General features: G+C 32.8%; 2 protein-coding genes and 1 pseudogene across 4 annotated transcripts; all 3 read right to left on the bottom strand.

Moving 5' to 3' along the window:
• Positions 1 to 1575: 1575 nt before the first annotated feature.
• Positions 1576 to 11511, bottom strand: LOC146952264 (putative uncharacterized protein YDL057W). 2 transcript variants are annotated; one of them, XM_085700448.1, is made up of 9 exons: positions 11284 to 11511; positions 10915 to 10997; positions 9744 to 9865; positions 8749 to 8913; positions 8256 to 8349; positions 7697 to 8165; positions 3118 to 3243; positions 2263 to 2340; positions 1576 to 2153 (listed from the first exon to the last, which is right to left on the bottom strand). In XM_085700448.1, exons 1-6 carry the CDS (start codon positions 11410 to 11412, stop codon positions 7919 to 7921), a joined length of 840 nt encoding a protein of 279 aa, XP_085556574.1. In that variant the 5' UTR covers positions 11413 to 11511; the 3' UTR covers positions 1576 to 2153; positions 2263 to 2340; positions 3118 to 3243; positions 7697 to 7918. The 2 variants fall into 2 exon arrangements, with proteins under 2 accessions (XP_085556574.1, XP_085556568.1); XM_085700442.1 differs by lacking the exons at positions 1576 to 2153; positions 2263 to 2340; positions 3118 to 3243 and adding an exon at positions 6821 to 7143.
• Positions 3964 to 6109, bottom strand: LOC146952265 (acyl-lipid (9-3)-desaturase pseudogene; annotated as a pseudogene). The gene has a single exon (XR_015005570.1). The product of XR_015005570.1 is annotated as an acyl-lipid (9-3)-desaturase pseudogene (transcript).
• A 4832-nt stretch (positions 11512 to 16343) lies between the features above and the next one.
• LOC146952266 (protein indeterminate-domain 7-like) lies at positions 16344 to 19342 on the bottom strand. Its single transcript, XM_085700462.1, has 3 exons — positions 18680 to 19342; positions 17730 to 18129; positions 16344 to 17332 (listed from the first exon to the last, which is right to left on the bottom strand). The coding sequence occupies exons 1-3, from the start codon at positions 18828 to 18830 to the stop codon at positions 16537 to 16539; spliced, it is 1347 nt and encodes a 448-aa protein (XP_085556588.1). The 5' UTR covers positions 18831 to 19342; the 3' UTR covers positions 16344 to 16536.
• Between the last annotated feature and the right edge of the window lie 4321 nt (positions 19343 to 23663).

A 23663-nucleotide genomic window follows, 5' to 3' on the forward strand; every position in this document is an offset into this window, starting at 1 on the left:
TGTTTTTTTTTTTTTTTTTTTTTTGAGGAGTGTTTGGATCTTGATATTTTCTTATGCTTATCACTATTTCCGTATCATTGTTAAATATATCATTTAAGATTTATCCACAATTTTTAAAATAATTATTGAATATACTCGTTTATGATAAACTGAGTTTTATTGAGTGAATTATCCTTAGTACTGAGTTTTATTGAGTGAATTATCCTTAGTATTTAAAGTAAATTATAGACTACCAACCAAAATTGCGTCTAGCAGAATGAATTAGGATCTCACAACGTGATGAATCAATGTTCGAATTTCATCTGAGAAAGATATTCAATTCAGTGTTTAACACGTTAGAATATGATTAGTTCTACTAAACGCGTAGTTTGACATACAATAACGAGTGTCCTACTGACATTTTTTTTTAAAGATTTTAAATAAAAAAATTATTCATTAAAAAAATTAAGTATTTCAATTTCTAATATATTGAATATATAAATTTTCATGAAAAACTTATTATTCAAAGTTATTAAAGAATGCTCTTAGAACACTTGTTAGTATTTTTCTATAGATATATTGGTAAAAATATAATTGTTGATTTATTTGTATCATAAAATGACAAATAATATATATCAAATAAATATTTTAAACATGAAACTCAATGAGACAGAGAGCAACATATAGGCTGAAGTATATTTCTATTCATCAAGTTTTGGCCATTCAAGTTTTAATTGTTTAAAATGAGTTACTCCATTTGGAGAATTAGAAAGAAGAAAGAATGAGTTTGTTTGAAGTGCATCAAAATCCACATTCACTTCTCTCATATTATTTTCCATCTTCCTTTCTCTATCCTTACAATTTTAACTTCACTCAAAAAGTTAAAAAAACGATGTTTCCTTTTTAGCTTCACATTTTACCCTATCCTTAACTCATTTCATTCACAACTCAAAAACAAATCATCATATCCCTAATATTGCCACAAAAAGTGAGGAGTCATACAATGCAAACAAGACAAATCACGTTTGTTTCTGTATGAAGTGGATGGCATGTTAATGAGGTATTTTCCTTCTTTTATTTTTCTTTTTAATCACAAGCTGACAACTGCAAGAAATATTGATTAAGTTGACACATCACATTAAGCTTCAAAACAATATTGACCTCAAGATAAAGAGACTCGTGATTATTTTTTTTGAAAACATGAATTTCCATTTTTTAAAAATAGAATGTGCAAAATTTTGTGGCTATAGGTAAGTCTTTAACGACAGTACTACAGTAGGTAGTATGTCCTCTCTCAACTCTGTAACAACAAACAGAACAGTCAGCTTCCAATCTAAGGGGGAGCACAGTGACCCCTCTAAAAACATCACTTGATAATGCAATAATATAGTACTGTGTGCCCCTCAAGTTTTTAGTATCTAGGATCAAAATTTTGTGTGCCCCCCCTCCTGCTTTTAGTAACATATTTATCATACTAATGTAGGTCTCATAATATTTTCTGGTCAAATTTTATCAATAATGCTGTCTTGGCCTCACTTTAGTTACACTTCTGGCTCAGCCTTGCTTCCAAGATCAATTGTTTTGGTAGGTGCTCACTTGTGATAACAACAATTCAATTCAATTCAATCAACTGTACTTCACATGTTCTATCTACCAGATGAGTGGTGCTCAAACTCATGATATCAACAGAAACTTTTTAACAGAAACAATAAAAATTTAATGTCAGATTGATAACCTGGCAATAATGACGCGGTAGTTCTTGTCAGACGTGCAATTGTTGAGGTTCAATAATGAGAAGCTAGGACAATATTGGTCGATTTTCTTCAACAGACAATGTACAATTATTGGCTGCGAGGAATAGGACGAGTATGTCCTTTTTATTTGTAAGGATTGATTAAAATGAGGTGCCAGATCCACATATTCTGCGAGGACTAGAATCGTGAATGGAAAGGTTTATCTCCTCTTCCAAATTGTGTCTGCTTAGATGTATTGTTTTCCTTGTCATTATTAACCTTGATAAATTCCACAACTAAGCTTGTCAATTCATCTTGATGACAAGTATATTCAATGCCAGCCCCTTCTATGATGCGCAGTTCATGATTCGATATGTTAGCGAACTCTAAAGCATCTTCTGCGGGTATAGTTTCATCCATGGATTCTGAACTGTCAACACCCTGTTTCAGTATATATCAAGTGACTAGTAGCAATAACAGAAAAATACGAAGAACCGTTTAATTTCAAATTTTATGAGAGAGATGCATGATATTAAATGTAATCACAAACCTTGCCAGCAATTTCAGGGATTGATAAGCAGGCAAGATGGATTATAGTATTTAGACGGTCCATTATACGTAATCTTCCCTACCATAAGCAAAGGTATTTGTCAATCAGACTGACTGAACTTGAAGTATATTGATAAGAAGCGATATTACTATTCAACACTGACAGAGATCATCAGAACCATGACATGGCAGCAACTGAACAAAGAAGCAGGAAAAAGTTGACCAAGATATGCTGATTTGTGTAATCCACAAATGATAGATGATAGACAAATATTTACATTTCATAGATCATCTATTATATTTTTAACTTCTATAAATCGATCTTATTTAATCCTTTGTAAAAACAATTCACCCAAGTGACGCGCCACTCCTTTTGCTAGGTTAAACCGGCCAGATATATCTGACAAACATTACATTTATAACTTCTTCTTTATAACACTAAACACCCAATACTCGAGACATGTCAATACTACATTTACCAACAATACCATCACATGCTTTCTCCAATGAAATAAACAAAAAGTAAAAGAATAAAATCTTGTCTAAACTTCCATAGTTCTTCTCAGCAAAAAACACAATTTCAATAAATTACCTTGTGATAATTATACCGAGTCTATAAGACATACAGTCTTACCTATATACTAACCCATGCACTCAAAATAAAATATTTTTGAGGATATTGAGAGACTTTATTAAAGGGAAGGTGGATAATTTTTTTGATATCAAAATCTGTTACATTATGAGGAGAGAAAACAATTTCAAACTGCCATTGAAATATCCCTTATAAGTTGTCTGTTCAGTCCATTACAAAATTCAGTTTCAAATAATAAGCACAAGTGCATAACAGTAATCTGACCTTTACTACGACCAAAAAATTGCGTAATTACATATTTCTCATTATGGAAGTGTTTGACTATAGCTCACAGGTCTTCAACTTCTCTGTGGTAAATAGTTACCACACTGAAACGAACCTTCACTTTCCCTAGAAGACAATATAATGAGTTATTAGCAAAAAAATCAATAGTTAAATAAATATTACATTATTTTTGTTATTTTATAAAACAGGTATACCCTTAGATTACCTTACCTCCAAGTTTAAATTGTTTATGCATTCAATATTATAAAAACTGGTCACTTTGTTCCGAATGAGGCTTCATCAGTTTAATTCCAAGTTTATTAAAAATAGAAGTAAGCCATGAATGGAACGAATGTTATTTGAAATCTATGGTAATACACAATGTGTTTAGTTGTAGAAGCAGACTTGTATCGTTAAGGAGGTTTATTTGACACAGAAACTGATTTGTGATAAGATTTGGCATCCAGGTTCTGTCGGGAATAAAACACATAGAAAAGATGTGAATTTTCTTTAGTAGATTTTCTTTAGTTCAAGAGTTCAATTTTCGTTCACCAGACGACTTATACGGTAGAAGATGCGAAATTTATTTAGTAGGTTTCAATAAAAAATCTTGTTTCCACCATATAAGTTCCAATTATAAAAGTATTGTCTGTTTTCTGCCTAGAAGCATGATATTTCAGCATTCATATAAAAAACTTAATAGTCTCACAGAAGCAACAATCAGCAGCATAAGGAAGGAGCCAGGAAATGGAAAGAAAAAAAAAATCATTTCAAAGAATTTCTATTTAACATATAGTACATTTTTTTTTTTTTGCTCCAAACGACGATGAATTCCAAGGCATAACACAAATTGTTATGTAGTACAAATATCCATTGCCGCATAAGGAAATCGAACAGGCAAAAACTAAACATTGCACTATATCCCACACTTCAACAATGAAGATGAACAAAAACAAAAATCTATAAAACCTCAGATGAACCAGTATCAGTAGTTTCTTTCTTACCTATCTCTTGAAAGGAAATCACACTAAGCAATTTGCACATCAGTTATTCTTTCCTCAAAGCCAATGATTACCAAATTGCCAATGACAGAAAAATATTAGGAAGCTTCACTCAAATTCGTTTCATCCATGAGTATTAACAGCTTCCCAAATTAAATTTCTCAGAATCGGTTTAGTAAGATCCCGAGCTTGCAAAGCAGCATTCCTCAACGTCTGAATGGTAAGTAGATTGGCCTTCCAGAAAGACACGCAATTATAAGGAAGGTTGTGTTTTTTGCACAGATCCTTAACCAAAGGCGAGACTTTCCTTAGACTACACCGAGGTAGCCGCGGAAACAGATGGTGTTCAATCTGAAATTGCAAGCCACCATGAAACCAATCCATCCAAGAAGGAGACTCGACATCAAGAGTCCCACTAGTTTGCTTCTCAAACCAATCATGCGATGTTGGTTGACCAATATAGACACTTGCAGAAAAATGATTCAAAGTGAACTGAACATGTTGAATACCAGTCACAGAAAAACTAGCAATTACAAACAAAACCCTCTCACCCCAATTAGGTAAACAAGAAACCAACAAAGGGTACCAAATCCAAAACACAAGCAAACCCAAAAGTTCTATCTTTCTATTGGGAACTTTCCTATTAGACAGTAGCAAGAAAAAAGATTGAGCAAACAAATTGAACCTAGCCAAACACATACCAGGATAATAACTCCAATGCTGGTAACAAACCAAGAACCTAGCAAAAGAATCAAAGTTCATCTTCCTATCATGAAAACAAGAAGTGAGTGAAGTAAAGAACTTTGAAGAGACAACAAAAAATGGTAAATGTTGAAGATCAGGGTCAAAATCAAGACTATTACAAGCAAGGTGGTGCGCATTGTGGTTCCATTTCCACCACTCCATGCTTATACCAGAAAGAAAATTTCCAGAAAGGATCTGAACAAACCAGTTCCAATTACGGTTCGCCATAATCTGATAATGACAAGAATCATGACTAATCCAACCACTTTGAATCCACAAGAAACCCATTAACCCACCACAACACACACGCACACACGAACTATCAGAAAACAAAACACCACAAACACTGACACAGAACATAACAACGATTAACGTAATCATGAGTAAAACACCACATCCTTTATATTCGAATAACCCCATCTCGGTCAGTTCGGAGAAGAGGTTCCGATAATCACGGGACACGTCAGAGACGGCGTAGTCACAGAGGTAGCTTCCGGTGAAGAAGGCGTTGAGGCGGTTGTAGGCAGTGGGAGGGTGGAAAGCAAGGAATGCTTCGGTAACCTCTTGGCCAGCAAAGCTGAGGAGGGGGAATTCGCCGCCAGGATGGTGTTTGGCCCATTCAGAGACGTCGTATATCTTGCCGTCAATGGCGATCCATGCATCGCCACGTTTGTTGTGTTTTTGGAGTTCTTGCAATGAAATGTAGGTTGGTTTTCCCAACAGTTCATTTCGTGCCATTCTACATAGAAAGAAGAGAAGATTAGTGCGTGGGTGTGTTTGCTGCTTTCAGCCTTTTTGTAGAGGTAAGTAGAGAAAATGTAGTGTGCATGGACAAGTAGGCACGATGCACAACTCTCTCCGGAGGCCGAATGAGTGCTCCTCTCGTCTTGAAGTCATAATCTAATCCCCAGGCCTTCACATTTTTGTGACTGATCCTTGAAGTCATATTCTAATCAGAGGGAAAGACTAACTTATTTTTCTAATCTACATATATAGACTCAAAAGAAATAAAACAAGTTGTCTGTGAAGAAGATAAGGGTGATTGGATGAATGAATATTAGTTACGTTGTGCACCATTGGAAATTTGAAATGTTTGTTGCACTAGAATTAGAAGTGGCAAACAAATGGAGCACATATCAAGGAAAAGAACTGTATTTTTAAAGCAATAAATAAATAAAGTATTAGCCATGCTCAAACAGAATATTGAATCTGTTGCACCCTAGTATCACGATAGTTTTTATAATATACTATATGAAGATCTTCAAAAAAAATATGCTACACGAAGATGCTTATGTCTATGCAAAATATTTTTCCTTGAAAGAATGTGCAAAGTATCTCCAGCCTCAACGTTTGTTTGATCCTGATATATTTTAATTATTTCATAACTTCATAGTATTAGTATACATGCATATCACTCCGTCTGCATAATTGTTAAATATCACTTAAGATTTTGAATTTAATTGTTAAATACCACTTAAGATTTTGAATTTAATTCATATAAACTGTCGGTGTAAAAAAAATTCACATTTTCAATCAATCGCAACTGTCAGATCATTATATATGTTAGACTTTATCGTAACGGCTTTTAAAGTATAAATGAATGGTTGTAAAGTGTTGAGTGTAAAACTTTTTACACTAAAGTGCATGAACATTAAACTCATATCCTTATTAATAAAGTAAATAGTAGAATATCTGCTCATATCCTTATTAATAAAGTAAATAGTAGAATATCTTGTAAGTAAAACTTAGTTGGTAGCTGCATGGACGTTGAAATGCATGGTATGGGTTCGATCGAGCCTAGAACTTCCCACTTCTCCACACTTAAGGTGTGTGAGTTTAGTGACTAAGCTACTTCACAAAAAAAAAAAGTACTAAATAGTAGAGTAGTAAGATGGATTGAGATCTTGACCTAAAAAAAAAAAAAAGTAAGATGGACTGAGATACAATAAATGAAGATATTTGTTAAAGGTATAATTAATGATTAATTGGTATTGGAAACTGACAAATAATGAGACAAATATTTGAGTGAAGACTCATTTTAGTCGTTGAGAAAAATTGTGGAGACATAATTTGGTCACTGAACTTCCTTCCTAGATTGACACATGTAATTGTTGCTCTACAACATTTTAACCACAAAAACATTTGATATCAACAACTCTATGACTCTTCCATCCTTGTCAAGCTTCTCTACACATTGATCCACAACTTCTCCCTCTTGTTGAGCTCGAACTAGTTCCATTGACTGACCCACCAGCCATGATTGAAACTAACTTGATTGATTCTACAATTTGAAAGTAAAGAAGTTAGAGAAGAGATGAGATTAGGGATTGGAGGACTATTGAGGTATTTAACCATAAAAAAATTGAACATTGAGGGACTAAATTGTCTTTATATATAGTTTGAGGAGTATATTGATGTTTTTTCATAGCTTAGGGATAATAACAAACAACTAAACAGGTAAATTAACAGAGAGACTAAATAGTTGGATGGAGGAATAGTTTAAAGACCTTACAATATGTTTAAATAGTTTAGAGACCAATTTGGAGAGAAAGTGTTAGCCTAGGGACCAAATTAACTATTTAATCAATTAAGTTGTGGCTTGTTAAGAGTTTCAGTTTTTTCTGAATGTTTCTTCAAGACATTTTCAGACACTAAATGTAAGCACCTCTTTCAATTAGAATTCAAACATTGATTACCATATAGTGTGTAAGCCAACCCCCGCCAGACAATATAAGTCGTTATATGTGAAGATTATTCCTTGTTGAAAAAGTGAGTTACTCCATACATAGAATTAGAAAGAAGAAACAGCAAGAGTTTAATATCAGATTGATAACCTGGCAATAATGACGCAGTAGTTCTTGTCAGATTTGCAATTGTTCAGGTCCAATAATGAGAAACTTGGGCAATATTGGTCGATTTTCTTTAACTCTGACAGCCAATAACTATTGGCTGGCTGGTGGGCACTTGAGAAGTGAGAAAGAAGACGAGTCTCTCCATTTTTATTTGTAAGTAGGATAGATTAAAACGAGGTACCGGATCAGCGTATTCTACAAGGACTAGAATCGTGAATGGATAGGTTTATCTACTCTTCCAAAGCACGTCTGCTTAGATGTATTGTTTTCCTTATTATTATGAAACTTGATAAAACCCAAAACTAAGCTTGTCAATTCATCTTGATGATAAGTATATTCATGATCAGCCCCTTCTATGATGTGCAGTTCATGATTCAGTATGAACTTGGCAAACTCTAAAGCATCTTCTGCCGGTACAGTTTCATCCATGGATCCATGAACTGTCAACACCCTGTTTGAATCAAATGTGAAGAAGCATTTTATTTCAAATTTTATGAGACAAAGAGAGATATATGTTATTAGATGTAATCACAAACCTTACCTGCAATTTTTAGGGATTTTTAAGCATGCAAGATGGGTAATAGTGTTTAGACGGTCCATTAAACTTTCTTCAGTAACTCGAAACACAATCTTCCCTACAACAAGAAAAGGTGTATGTCAATCAGAATAACTGAAATTTGAAGTACATTGATAAGAAACGAAGGCTGTAGACAATGTCTTTATTAGCTTTTAGCAATCAAGTAGTATAATGTAGCATCACGAGGAAGCAGAAAAGGATGATGACAACAATGGAATGAACAAGCAACATATTGATGAGAGAGGTCACCATTCAATGCCAAAAATAGAGATTATCGGAACCATGCAAGCAGTCAATTCACCTTTTTTCATTTTTACATAAAGTCAAAGTGTTCATGGCAGCAAATGAACAAAGAAGCAAGAAAAAGTTGACCAAGACATGCTGATTTGTGTAATCCCCAAATAATAGATGAATAGGTGATAGACAAATAGACGAATAATTACATTTCATAGCTCACCTCTTTTATTTTTAACATCTATAAATCCATCTTGTTTGATCCTTTGTATAAAATTTTCACCCAAGCGACTCTCCATTCCTCTTGCAAGGTTAAATCGGCCAGATATATTGACAACTGTATGAATATCCTTATATTTTGAGGCATATAACAGAACCACATTACCCCCTGCAGAAACCATCATAGTGAGTGTGAATAACACGAAAATTGAAGATTGTGAGAGACATGCATAGGGAAAACTCTATCACATTCACAGAATTTCAGCTCCATTTACCTGCAAACGTACAGAAGACTACATTCTCCACTAAAACTGTACACAATTGTTTATTACATATTCAGTTTAATCAATGTAAACTTGGTCCTCTTTTTAATATGAATATTCTCTAATACTTTCTAAAACATTTTCAGCAATAAATTGTACATGTCCCAACCATATATCAGACAGTTTTCCATCCATACCTATAGATCAAAGCTATACCAAACTCTGGCAAACATTCCATTTTAACTTCTTTATAACATCAACCATCCAATACTCCATACATATCTACACTATGCTTACTAACAATGCCATCACATGGTTTCTCAAAAGAACTAAAAAAATAAAAAAAGAGTAAAGTGTAAAGATATAAATATTTCTCTCAATTGGTTCTATAACAGTGTTATCGATGGCGGAAACCCAAATATCAACCATAAAATGCCATGATGGTTGTAAAAAAATCCACTACCACAATCTGCCATGGCCAATATTTGACAACACTGTTCTACAAGACAAAGTCCTACCTTTATTACTAGCCCATGCACGCAAAATAAAATATTTGTGATTTCTATAGCCTTTCTTTAAGAGAAGTTGGACAATTTATTGCACCAAAATCTATTACATTATCACGAGAGAAAACAATTTCAAACTGCCACTGAAATATCCCTCATAAGTTGTCTGCTGAGTTCATTACTAAATTCAATTTCAAATAATAAGAATTAGTACATAGCAGTAATCTAACCTTTACTATGACCAACAATTGCAGTAACTACATATTTCTCCTCACGGAAGTGTTGGACAATAGCTCGCAGGTCTTCGACTTCTCTGTAGTAGTTACCATACTGAAATGAACCTTCACTTTCCCTAGAGGACAATATAATGATTTATCAGCAAAAAAAATCAGTATTTCAATAACAAATTATTTTTGATCAAATTTAGAACAGCTATGCCCTTAGATGACCTTATCTCCAATTTAGAATTGCTAATACATTCAATTTATACAAGAATTATCACTTTGTTTTGAATGTGCCTTCATAAGTTTCATTCCCAGTTTATTAAAAATAGAACAATGTCATGAATTGAACAATATATTATTTGCAATCTATGCTAGTGCACAACACATTTAGTTGTAGCAGTATAGCTGTTTCTTTAAGGAGGTTTCTTTGACACATAAACTGATCTGTGATAAGATTTGGCATTCAGGTTCTGTTGGGAATAAAGCACATCGCCAAGTTAAGAGGTTTCCCTAACAGAACAGATATATATTGAGGGATTGGACAGCTTTGCTCCATTGAAGTTTTTTTTTTCTATCTTTTGTTGTTTAAGTTTCTAGAGATGTAATAAAGTCATTTCCAAACGTTAATCTAACTTAAGCATTTAGGAGAGTTAGTCTATGACAAAACTTTGCTATCTAAGAAGGATTCCTTAGTAAGTGTTGGACTATTATGTTCTTAGTCTTGGGGTATGTTTGGCTGGAGGGGAATGTTTTCAAATTTCAATGGCCAAGTCTAAACAAATTGAAAAATATAACATGATAGATGATCATAAAATATTTCAATTACACTAAATTTATTTTAAAAAACCATTTATAGCTTATTAATTTAGAAAAGAAAAAATAAGTCATCCCTTCCAAAATATAGCCTTTTGTCCCGCTTTCCTCTATTATGTCCAGTTCTGTTCTAACTTATCTACCAAACACTCTCTTATCCCCTACATTCATACTACCTTATCCTCCAAATTCATTGTAAGTTTCTGCTCAATGTTTTGTTGAATTCTTGTTATACAAAAGCATAAATCAACATTTGCTAATATTAAATACTCATATAACATACATATAAACATAAAAAAATTGCAATCTTAGATACAAATTAGTAATTGATCAATACTCATTTTTCCTAAGCAGAGGAGCTTACCCATTTCCGGCGAAGTCAAAGCGGAAGGCACTGATTCCATTCTTTTCCAGAGCAGCAGCAATGTTCACCATGGGAATCCTTTCCTATAGATCATTCAACCCTTTAGTTCAATTCAAATCAACCAGTTTCAACATGGATCATACTCAGGAACTGATAAATTATTACAATTCGGATAAACAGTTTAATTAAGCACTTATCATATAAGTGCTTATGTTGTATAAGCTGTCACAAATAATCTGAAAAGTGCTTATGGAAGTAAATGAGCAAAAGTAAGTTAATCCAAACAACCTAATTAGACTGTGTATTAATCAAAACATGGTTGATTTGTGAAATTAGGTTAATGAAAAATGGGAAGAGAATGATGCGAACCTTGGAAGATTGAAAACCATGGCAAACAATAACAAGTGCTGTGGAAGATGCATCGTGTAATATACCAACGAGATTTTCACCGTGGTGGTTTCTTATCGTGATTCTCCTCTGTGTAACAAAATCGGCCATAACAGTTGAAAATCAACCAACACATTTGAGAGTTTGAGATTCAAAAATTTGCGACATTTTATTCAATGAAAACTCAGAATGAAAGCCTCTCAGCGGTATAATTTTTTTCTTATTTTTGTTTTCCTCTTATCAATTTTTTTATTTTAATTTTAAATTTATTGAATAATTGATACATACATACATTTGTTTTTCAATTAGAAACAATAAGGTTTAATAAAGTTCTATCAAAGGTCTTGTTTATTGAGGAAAGTAATAGGAAGTGTAATTTCCGACTTTAAATGAGCATTCATTAAAGGAAGACAAATCATGGACGACATTCTAATTGCAAATGAAGTTGTGGATGATGCTTGGAGCTTCAAAAAAGAGTTGTTGTTGTTATTTAAAGTTGATTTTGAGAAAACTTTTGAATGAGATGATTGGAAATACTTAGAAATAGTGATGGTAAAAATGAATTTCCCCACCCATTAGCGGAAATGGATAATGGAACGCGTTACTTCAACTTCAGTTCTGGTTAACGGAAGTCCAACCAATGAGTTCAAATTTGAAAGAGGGTTTCGGCAAGGCGACCATCTATGACCATTTCTCTTTTTTCCAGCGGCTGAAAGAATTAATGTGTTGATGAAGGCAACTATGGAGGTTGGCCTCTTCATAGGGTACTCAATTGGTCGTTCAAACAGTGTGCATCTCAGTCTCTCACCTACAATTTGTTGACGATACTTTATTGTTGGGAGTCAAGAGTTGGGAAAATATTTGTTCCCTGAAAGTTGTTCTTGTTCTTTTTAAGGCCATTTATGGTCTCAAGGTCGATTTCAACAAGAGTGTGTTTGTTTATGGTGCTTCTGTTTTGAATTGTAAAACGGGACACATCCCTTTTCTTTACATGAGGCTTCCTATTGGTGGTGATTCTCGCAAGCTGAATTTCTGGCAACCGCTCCTTGAACGCATTAATAATAGATTGTTGAGTTGGAAGAGTAGAAACCTATTTTTGGGTGGCCAATTGGTTCTTCTGAAGTTTGTCTTGTCTTCTCTTCCGGTAGAAAGGCAAATCCTGAGTGTTCAGTTAAATTATAACATTGCAGAGCAAACCTGAGTAACAATGGATCCCCAGTAGAAAGACAAATCTTGAGTGTCCAGTTAAGGCAAACCTGAGAAACGATGGAAATATAGTAGAAAGGCAAATCTTGATTGCCCAGCTAAAGCGATCAACAATCACATTTAATTTAAGAATATGAACTCTAATGTATACAAATAACTTGTTTAATATGTATAAGAGTTTATTAATTAGTAATATTAATGAAAGGATTTTCTCCATGCCTGGTACACTAGGCATGGCTGAGAACATCAAAGTACATTTTATATTCTATGTTAATGAGTCTTTGGGCTCTCACTATGTTTGGGTGATGTTTTCAGGTTTAAGCTTGACATTGGACAGTTGAAAAGTATGTCCGAACTACTCGTCAACAATTCAATGTAGAGTTTGTTCAGTACCAAATCACTGTCAAGGACACAGAATGATCATCTATCCAATTTTCCATAGTCGCAACATCACCATGACTAATACCGACTAAATTGCTCCACCACACTAAACCCCCTTACCGCTCTGCATGCGAAATGCGTCGAGCCCCCAACGTCATACACATAGATCAGTGGTTGATCATAAGTAAAGAGGTTAAAATCGCCTCTTTAGTCTTTATAAATAGAACAAGTTATATACATAAACGCTAAGTTAATATGAACCCTAAACACTCAAGTCCTCGGTATGACGCTTTGCTAATAGGACTTCGTCTAAATTATATGCAATAAATAGTATACTTTTTGAGAGATATTAAAAAAATAACTTTTCATATTTTTTTTTGTTACCATTATATTTATACGAAGTTTCCTTCACCGTTTAACGGTGGCTACTCTCTAGAAAAACCTGTGGGGCAGACAAGCTTGGTTCTCCCCTTCAAACCGGATTTTTGCCACACACAAGAATAAAAAATCGAACCTTAAACCACATGCTTAAAGGGTTCGAGTCCCTTACCACTTGAATTAATCCATTGTTGGTTATTCACATTTATTATATGCAACATTAATAACAACTAAGTCTATTTCCTAATTAATTAATCTTATTACTAATAATTTGATTATTGAATATAAAACAATTAAATAAGTGGTATTTTACGGTCCTTCAAAAAAAAAAAAAGTGGTATTTTACGGATAAATACATCTTACATGAGATGCGTGATTAAAATTTATTTATATTAACGAAATATTTGATCTCAAGCGGTTAATGAGATCCACTAAAAGACGAATTGTTCATGAAAACCTTAGTTGGATTCTTGGGTGAGATAATTCTTGACCAAACTTTATTTACCTCAAGATCGAACTTTGAATTATCAGATCCTCTTTCCTTATGAATCAAAGGGATAACACCGAATAATTTTACTTAAATTTTATTGCAAAAATATAAGGTAAATTTTATTTATAATTCATTCGGGAGCAACAATTTTCATAAAAAAATATATAAAAATGTATTTATTATAATTACACTTGGTCAAATATAACCGTTATAATGAGACAAAGAGAGCTTTAGTCAAATGATATCTTAAATTATATAATTACTCCTTCAATTGGAAATGCCAAAAAATTTAGTTGGACACATTCGTCATGGTTCATAGTCAGGACATCACAGTTGTGTGTATGTGAGTTTTAGTGATGTTTATCACTTCATCTATATACCCAAAAAAAAAAATATAAGAAAATGTTGACTAAATTACACGCAATAACTAATATACTTTTTGAGGGATATTAAAAAAATAGCCATTCATATTATTTTTCCGGTTACCATGATATTTATACGAAGTTTCCACCATCGTTTAACCATGACTACTCTCCGGGAAAACATGTGGGGCAGACAAGTTTGGTTCTCCCCTTGAAACCAGACTTTTTCCACACACAAGAATCAAAAATCGAATAATATTAAACCACATGCTTAAAGGGTTCAAGTCTCTTACCACTCGAATGAATTCATTGTTGGTTATTCACATTTATTATATGCAACATTAATAACAACTAAGTCTATTTCCTAATTAATTACTCTTATTACTAATAATTTGATTATTGAATATAAAATCATTAAATAAGTGGTATTTTACGGATAAATACATCTTGCATGAGATGAGTGATTAAAATTTATTTATATTAACGAAATAATTGATCTCAAGCGGTTAATGAGCTCCATCAAAAGATGAATTGTTCGTCCCGTGAGCTTAGCTCAGTTGGTAAGGACAATGCATAAAATATGTAAGAAAATTTTGATTTTCACTGATTATTTTACTCACAGAACCCCCAAACCATAGACACCAAGGGCATTAATCATATCACATTGCTAGTGAGGTCTACCCTTGTTCATACTTCTAGAACATCAGGCATCCACAGCGGGGCTGTATGAATTTTTTTGGCACCCCACTCAAAAATTGTCTAAATCCTTCACATGATACACAACCATCAACCGCCAGCTGAGGACAACAAGAACCAGGCCTTGGCTGAAATGCAAGTCATCGTTCAGGAGTTGCGACGCCCGAATGAAACTATGATAGTGTAGGTAATGAGATGTAAAAATATCGTGATGTAACACTCTGAACTCCAATTTGATAATTAAATAAAAAATAATAATTCGTAATTTTTAATAAAATTATTTAATGATAAATTTGATTTCAATTTAATATCCAATTTTTTTTTTTAATTTGACAGGGGAGCGTCGCTCGGAGAGTTCCTTGCAAAACAGTTAGTCAAACTGACGTGATATCACATCACATCAGTAAAAAACTGTGTAAGTTGACTTTGACAAGGGTTAGCCCCACACAAATTTGATAGGGTTAAACCCCTCGCAAAATCTTGTTTCTCAGGGCCTTTGTTGCTTTTCTCAGGGGTTCCGCCCCTGACAAAACTTAGTTTTTCTTGTAGTGAATTTGATCCACAAATTGCTCAACATTTTTAATTTCACCAGAGAACAACATGTCATTTTGAGTTTTCTAAATTCCTCTGAAAACCGCATACCAAACAACAGTTAATCCTTTTTTAGACCGAGGATTAACTCCAAAAGAAGTGAAAATGAAGAACAGATGAAATAAAGTTCGATCACATTGAAAGCTACCACCCTAACCACCTAAAGAAACCATACTACACCTGAAGAGAACTCACAAGTGATAAAGAGGTGGTCTGCCGTCTCTTAAAAATTACCACATAAAATACAAGTCGTCCTGATGCCTCTTGAATAACCTTGCGACAAAGGAGATTAACATGAGTAAGAACCCTGCCCAACAACACATGCCAAGCTAACACAATAGTCATCACTACAAGAATTCAAGGGATTTGCATCTGTCAAATGGCCACACAATGGCAAATTAGTGGCATACATTGGTCAGGCGAAAAAACGAGCCTCATAAACATTTGTTGTGGGATTAGGTTACCGCAAAACCCATGGATTACATTCTGACAGACATGATTCGCCGCAAATGCACGCCTTTTTTTCTTTTCCATACCGACGGGCACAAGACCGCCACAAATTCCAATATGATGTTTTCTTTTCCAGAATTAGTGGCGGACCAAGGCCGCCACAAAAAACAAAACAAAAACTAAAAAAATATTATAACTACAACATTAATTTTTTTAACTATATATTTTTTCCAAGATTAAATTTATTTTATTATAATTACAAAATTAATTTTTTATTCCATGTCATAATCCAAATCTGGCCCCATTTATAGAAAATTTTAGTAAGAAAGTTGAAGTATTCTTTTTTTTTTTTTTTGGTCAAGAAGTTGAAGTATTCTTATTTGTGAATTAGTTTATCAAAACCGATTATTAAGTCACTTTCGGCACTCATAATTTCATCAAAGAATATTTAAAATATTTTATGAAAAATTATGAACTTGAACCCATAATTTATCAAGATTATACTAATATTGATTAATAGAAAAGGAAAATTACATTATACAAGTGAAAGAAAGTACAAAACATGCCTAATTAATAGCAAGTGTATAGATAAATTAATTTGAATCCTTCTTAGGAGAAAAAGTAACCAATCTCCAAATCATGGAGTATGCATTAGTGTACAAATTAACCTGAATATCAGCCTCACCAAGGAGTTTGATTTTGCTTACCATGCAAACTCAAAGGACCATCAATTCCAGATATATTGAACAAGTCTCTTTGAGAAAATGCACCAAGACTCAAAAAATCTCTTGTCATCTCATCATCATTGGCACCACCATTCTTTATAATGTTGCTTTTACCAAAATGGGAATATTGTTCCTCAAAGTTATTATTATCTCTCTGTGTATCAAACATTCCCCTCATGCTCATAGCAGCAGTAACAGCTTCAAATTGTGAATGTGAGCCCTCACTACCATACATCACATCATGCAAAAGAGAAGAAGATTCTTCAAAGCAATCAGAAGTTATTGCAGCTTTATTCCCATAAGAAGCCAAACAATGAGAAAAACCAGTAGTTCCTATTTCTTCACGTGAAGCCATAGCCATTCCTGAAGGCACGTGAGTTTGCATTAAGTGGGGTCTACAAGGTTCTGTTTTACTCACTGTCGTTACACCTATTTGTGATGCTTTTTGCAGCAAAGCAGTGGCAGACATGTGAGGAGAAGCAGTAGTCATATTGTTTGAGTTGAAAGAATTATTAGGAAACAAAGTTGTAGGGTTAGGGTTTTGATAATGGTTCAAATGGGTTGGGAGTAACCATAATGGAATTTCTGGTCTTAAATTGAAGTCTTGTTCTTTTTTTAGTGATAGTGGTTGAAAACCATGGCTTTGATGAAATTGGGAGTGAGAAGAGAATAGAGGGTTCACCGCTGAAATTGATGCACTCTCCTGTGATAAAACATCACAGAAGGCTCTGTGAGTGATAAAACTGTCCCTTCTGCAATCAAAAATAAACTCAAAATTATTTGATGAATTAAATATAATTTTGTCATGAGAGTAACTTAAATTTAAAGTATATACATCATATCATTATTTAATTAATCTCAAATATATATTGAAAAAATACATGCATTATAGTTTGTTACCTGCAGAGTAAACGTCAAACACATTTGAATTCAAGTTCTCTCAAACAATTATCTGACCATTTTGAATTGATTTGTATGTCACAAAACATTTTCTATGAACTAATAAAATACTGTTTAAGCACTTTTTACCTTTTTACGTACTCTCTCTCTTATCTCTTTTTGGATTTTTTGACTCATTATTATTGAACGTACCATGATTTAGTTTGTTTGTATCTATAATGACCAAATTTAAATTAATAAGATTCTTACCTTGAGAAGAGGGTTCCACAGTCACACTTATACTCTTTAGTGCCACAAATTTTGGAATGAGCTTTCCAATCCGACTGAACTGCATAACGTTTAGAACATTTCTCACACTTCCACTTCTTCTCACCGTGCTTCCTGAAAAAGTGCTTCTTGATTCCAGTTAGGTCACCAAGTGCCCTTGAAGGGTCATGGTGAACACATGTTGGCTCTGGACAAACATATACTTTCTTTCTTATGATTTCATTGACGTTTCTTTTCTTTAGCTTCCATGGCAAATTATGTCCTCTCTTATGAAGCTGAAGATTTTGATCTCTTTGAAAACCTTTGTTACAAATCTCACAAATGAACCTGTTTGTTGCTAAGAGAGTTTGGGGACTCAAAGCTAGCACTTGTGCCTCAGGGTCTGAAACAAAACCAAATTAACAATATTTTCAGCCACAAATATTCAATTGTAAAACAATATAACATTAATATATAATAGGCTAATTCCCTAAAAAAAAATTAATAGGCTAATAATTTAGACGACATTTTTTTTCAATTTTTCTTTTACAAAGAAAAGTAGTAGCCAAGGGAGCACCTCATGGTGCTACCTATGTGACTATGCATCAGTGTGCTATGTTTTTGAAGTTAAAAGTGTCAACATGCTAGTGTCATGTCTGATGATCGTGTTAGAGTCGGTGCTTCATATCTCATACCACAATATATCACCTAAATCCATGGTTGTCATAACTCATATCTCTTGGTGATAGATTGTTGCACCAATTAAACCCTGTCTTTTTTTGATAGGTAAGTGTTAGTAGTTAGTTTGTTAGGGAAGTGGAAAATGTTGAGTAACAAATATCAAACCCTACACCTCCTATATATATAACTCCTTCAGTATATACCAATTTATATTACTGGACTACTCCTTCATGAACAAGAAAATAATATTACAATTGGTGTGATTTTATTACCTGGGTGGCCAGGAAGATTTCTCTTCCTTTTGGCTTGTGGTTCTAGATTTGTTGAAGCTTTTCCATTCTTGGTTGCTGAAGAAGCACTTATTTCACTTGAAGCAGATGTCAAATTTGACATATTTTCATCCACCGACAAACCTTTCATCATCTCTATCACTCAAATTATTAGAGTATGAGAAAGCAAACTATGATGTCTCTCCAATATATCTGAGAGACACTTTTGAGATAGATCAACTTCTTTTTTCACCGGAAAAGGCAAGAATTGTTTAGATCTTACGGCAGGCTAGAGGCTACTTGCACTAAGTATATCGGATTCTAGCGCAAGTGATTGATGCGCATGTACATGAGTACTAAAAATCTCGAGATACTGAGTTCGATTTCTGAGTGTAAAAAAAGAGAGGCTGCTTACTTGAACTTGAAAAGGAAGAAAAAGCTGAGAAATTAAGGTGAATAGATCCCAAGATGGATTTCTTTCAAAGTTATATACACATCCAAATCTAGCTATAGCAACTAGCTAAATCAAGAATTTGGTAAACACGGTCAATTTCCTGCTTAGTGTGGAAATTTCAGGATTTGTTTGTGAGTGTGTGAAGGGTAAGAGAGAAGAATATTGTGGATGAGAAATTAAAGGGTTGCTTTGAAAGCTGGTATGGCACGTACAAGACCAAAACACAAAGCCAAAATTGGCTTGTTATCATGAAGTGCACTTTCTGTCTTTTCCTCTTTTCTTTTTCTTTCTCTCTTGCTCAATAATTGCACTACATTATAGCATTATGATATGCATGTGTCTCACTTTAAAACGTTATTATAACTTTATTATTATATAATAAATTAATATTGTTTTTTTAGAGGATATAATAAATTAATATTGTGAAATAGTAAATATCTATTATCTGGCATATTGATTGATTATTGAAGCAAACATTCTCCTCCATAAAAAGTAGAGATAAAGTTATAATATTATGGTATGGTCCATGAGAGATGATGAGGGGCTGATTACTCTCCTAACTTTTAACATATCTTGGGTAAAAGCCATAAAAACTAAAAAGCAAAACTGCTTTTTCCCTCCTCTCTCTGTACGCACACAGACACTGCCATGAATAGTTTGTTATCATAGATTCGAATCAGCAAATAGCTGACAATATATATATATATATATATATATATATATATATATATATATATATATATATATATATGGGTTTTGTTACAAGCCACCCTTTGGTGGTGTCTTTTATCAAGTCACACCTTAAGGTGTGATTTTCACTTTTTAGTTATAACTTTGCTAAAAGACATCTTCATAAAAGTAAGTTGGTGTCTTTTCGCAAATGCTCATAGAGTAACTTGATAAAAGACACTTTCACAAAAAGTGTCTTCTATCATAACCCTATATATATAAGGGTTTGCTAGGATACACCCACTAGTTTTTATTAAGGTGTGTTTTAGCAAAGATATAACTAAAAAGTTGTTAAATACACCTTAAGGTGAATGTTGCTAAAACACACCTTCTAAAAAATAAGTGGGTGTATGTTAGCAACTCCTATAGGCATTTGCTAGGATACACCCACTTATTTTTTAGAATGTGTGTTTTAGCAAGTTATAACTAAAAAGTAGTTAAATACACCTTAAGGTGTAGCTTGCTAAAACACTCCCACATAAAAACTAGTGAGTTTGTTCTAGCAAATCCCATATATATATATATATATATATATATATATATATATATATATATATATATATATATATATATATATATATATTAGAAGGAGAAAACTCAACACATAATATTTAAGGTTTAACTCATGACAACTAGCTAAAAAGGGAAACAGACTTAACACAGTTAAGTTACTGTATATACAGTAATTGATCTAGTGCGTCCGATTGGAAATGAACGACCGAGATCTCACACTGTGTCAAACTATCGAGATATGGATTGGGTATTATGTGTTGGATAGTAAACTTGATTTGGTTTATTAGACTAATCAAGTGTTAGACGCAAATAACTAATAAGTGGTGTAGTCCAAAAGAAATTTTAGAAAAGTGTAGAACTATATTGGTAGTATAGAGAAATAGTTTTAACGAGTGAGTGTTGGATTGGAGTTTGCATCATGTTTCTCACTTCCCAATGCACTTTTGATGTGATTTTTACAAAGCTGGAAATGCTAACTTTTGTGAAAGTGGGTTTGGTGGCTTTCCACTGCTATTCCAAACACATCATTAATGTAATTAGTAACAATGTAGAACTCTATCTTAAAGTATGTAGATATATCTGGGTTTGATCAGTTTTAATTAGTATTTTTTAAATATCTCTAATTAAACACCGCGATTGTCTAAGTTTTATTAATATATTAATAAAATATATGTGGGTGTATGAACCATATATTAATAAAAATATATATGAGTATATGTTTGTTTTATGGGAATATATTAATATATTCTTATTTCTGAAATTTAATGGGAACTATATATTGATAAAATACAAATGAGTATATATTAACAAAAATATATCACACTATATTTTTTTTTACGAGAATATGTTATTATATATTTATTTAATACAAATGAGTATATATTAACAAAAATATATCTCACTATATGTTTTTTTTACGGGAATATGTTAGTATATATTTATTTATGAAATGTATTTTCATTTATTAGCTTTTTTAATATCGTCAATACTATTAACAAGTACAATATTATAATATATTATGATAAATCATACTTCAATTTTTCCGTTGTTTTTAAATGTATCAATAAAAAACCCGTTGGAGTGTACAATTGTAACACGGGACCCATTTTAGTAACTATAACGAGTTATCAGTTTTAATTAGTATTTTTAATCTTTCAAAAAAAATAGTATTTTTTTAATATCTCTATTTAAACACCGCGACTGCCTAAGTTTTATTAATATATTAATAAAGTATATGTGGGTGTATGAACTATATATTAATAAAAATATATATGAGTATATGTTTGTTTTACGGGAATATATTAGTTTTGTTTTGAAAGAACGGGAATATATTAGTATATTCTTATTTATGAAATCTAATGAGAACTATATATATTGATAAAATATATATGAGTGTATGAACTATATATTAACAAAAATATATATCACTGTATTTTTTTTTGACGGGAATATGTTAGCATATGCTTATTTATGAAATATATTTTACGATAACAATATTATATAATACATTAATTATGATTTTTCATGGGATGCTTATTAGTATTTTTCACACGAAAACATATTAGTAAATAAAAACTATGATTATTTTTTTTATTAGCTTTTTTAATATCGTCAATACTAAAATTTAATATATATTTGTTCATATTAAAATTTAATTATTTTACAATTTTTCATTACTACCGAACAATATATACATTATTATGCTTTAAATACTTTACATATTTTCACCATGGACAAAAAAAAATCATTATGCCAAGCGCAGCCGATACGCGACACGCGGCGGAGCCGCGGCGAAGCCGCGCTACCCGTGCTGTAGCACGGGTATCTCGACTAGTATATATTAGAAGGAGAAAACTCAACACATAATATTTAACGTTTAACTCATGACAACTAGCTAAAAAAGGGAAACAGACTTAACACAGTTAAGTTACTGTATATACAGTAATTGATCTAGTGCGTCCGATTGGAAATGAACGACCGAGATCTCACACTGTGTCAAACTATCGAGATATGGATTAGGTATTATGTGTTGGATAGTAAACTTGATTTGGTTTATTAGACTAATCAAGTGTTAGACGCAAATAACTAATAAGTGGTGTAGTCCAAAAGAAATTTTAGAAAAGTGTAGAACTATATTGGTAGTATAGAGAAATAGTTTTAACGAGTGAGTGTTGGATTGGAGTTTGCATCATGTTTCTCACTTCCCAATGCACTTTTGATGTGATTTTTACAAAGCTAGAAATGCTAACTTTTGTGTAAAAGTGGGTTTGGTGGCTTTCCACCGCTATTCCAAACACATCATTAATGTAATTAGTAACAATGTAGAACTCTATCTTAAAGTATGTAGAATCTTCTCTATGATGCGTCTTGAACCCTCCCTTCGGCCTATACAAATGGGAGAGCTCGTCATTTTTATAGCAACCTAGTAAAAGCAAGTGGAAGCAAGCAAGAAACTAAGTCTTCTCTCAAATATTATCTCCTCCTCTATTCCTCAAAAAATCTCACTATAACCATCTTATTTTCCACCAAAGTGGCATTTAGAACTTTGGCTCTGAGAATAAACTATTCCATAGTCGGGGCGGCGGGTAATAAAACGGCATCTTTCCAAGATCCACTTCTCAATGAAGTACCTATGATAATTGGTGTATCAAAATGGAGGCTCTTCTTAGAGCACATGATGTTTGGGAGGTTCGTGAAAAAGGTTATAAGGAATCACAAGATGAGGATTCCTTAACTCAATCAAAGATAGACATTTTGAAGGATTCATGAAAGAGAGACAAACAAAATTCTCTTCCTTATCTACCAAACATTGAAGGAAGATGAGTTCGAGTAAATTTCAAATGCAATATATGCTAAAGGAGGCATGGTAGAACCTTCAAACCTCTTGTAAAGGAGAAGGCAAAGTAAAGAATGTGTGTCTCCAAACTTTTAGAAATGAACTTGAATCATTGCATATGAAAGAGTCTATACATATGACAAAATTATTCGAACCACGGTTCAGATTATGGATCTTCTACAAGATTCATCATTAACTGAAACACTGTAACCACTTGAGTCCAATCACTTAATTAATACTAAATGAATTCGACAAATGAATTTTCAATAGATGGACTAAATTCACACGAGAAAAAAAATAAAGGAAGACAATCCCCAAATGGCTATTGATCTTACTTAACACTAACAATGTTAAGTTAATGTTATTGAAGAAATGAAAAGCAATTTTTTCTTACGACAGTTTACAGTTACACAATTATACTTCCTGTTATTCACATTTTTCACATAAAGTCAACA

The sequence above is a fragment of the Medicago sativa genome, chromosome 1 (genome assembly GCF_051527215.1).
Source record: "Medicago sativa cultivar Bolivia chromosome 1, Bolivia_mono, whole genome shotgun sequence".
Classification (NCBI taxonomy): Eukaryota; Viridiplantae; Streptophyta; class Magnoliopsida; order Fabales; family Fabaceae; genus Medicago; species Medicago sativa.

What these genes read in the sequence shown, in the direction of transcription:
- LOC146952266 (XM_085700462.1), bottom strand. Translation starts at nt 18,830, where the DNA reads ATGATGAAAGGTTTGTCGGTGGATGAAAATATGTCAAATTTGACATCT. An exon ending in AAATCTTCCTGGCCACCCAG is followed by an intron (nt 18,130 to 18,679) that starts GTAATAAAATCA and finishes GTTTTGTTTCAG; the next exon opens with ACCCTGAGGCACAAGTGCTA. An exon ending in TGTGGAACCCTCTTCTCAAG is followed by an intron (nt 17,333 to 17,729) that starts GTAAGAATCTTA and finishes TTTTGATTGCAG; the next exon opens with AAGGGACAGTTTTATCACTC.
- LOC146952264 (XM_085700448.1), bottom strand. Translation starts at nt 11,412, where the DNA reads ATGGCCGATTTTGTTACACAGAGGAGAATCACGATAAGAAACCACCAC. An exon ending in TTTGACTTCGCCGGAAATGG is followed by an intron (nt 9,866 to 10,914) that starts GTAAGCTCCTCT and finishes ATTGTCCTCTAG; the next exon opens with GGAAAGTGAAGGTTCATTTC. An exon ending in AATTGTTGGTCATAGTAAAG is followed by an intron (nt 8,914 to 9,743) that starts GTTAGATTACTG and finishes TGGTTTCTGCAG; the next exon opens with GGGGTAATGTGGTTCTGTTA.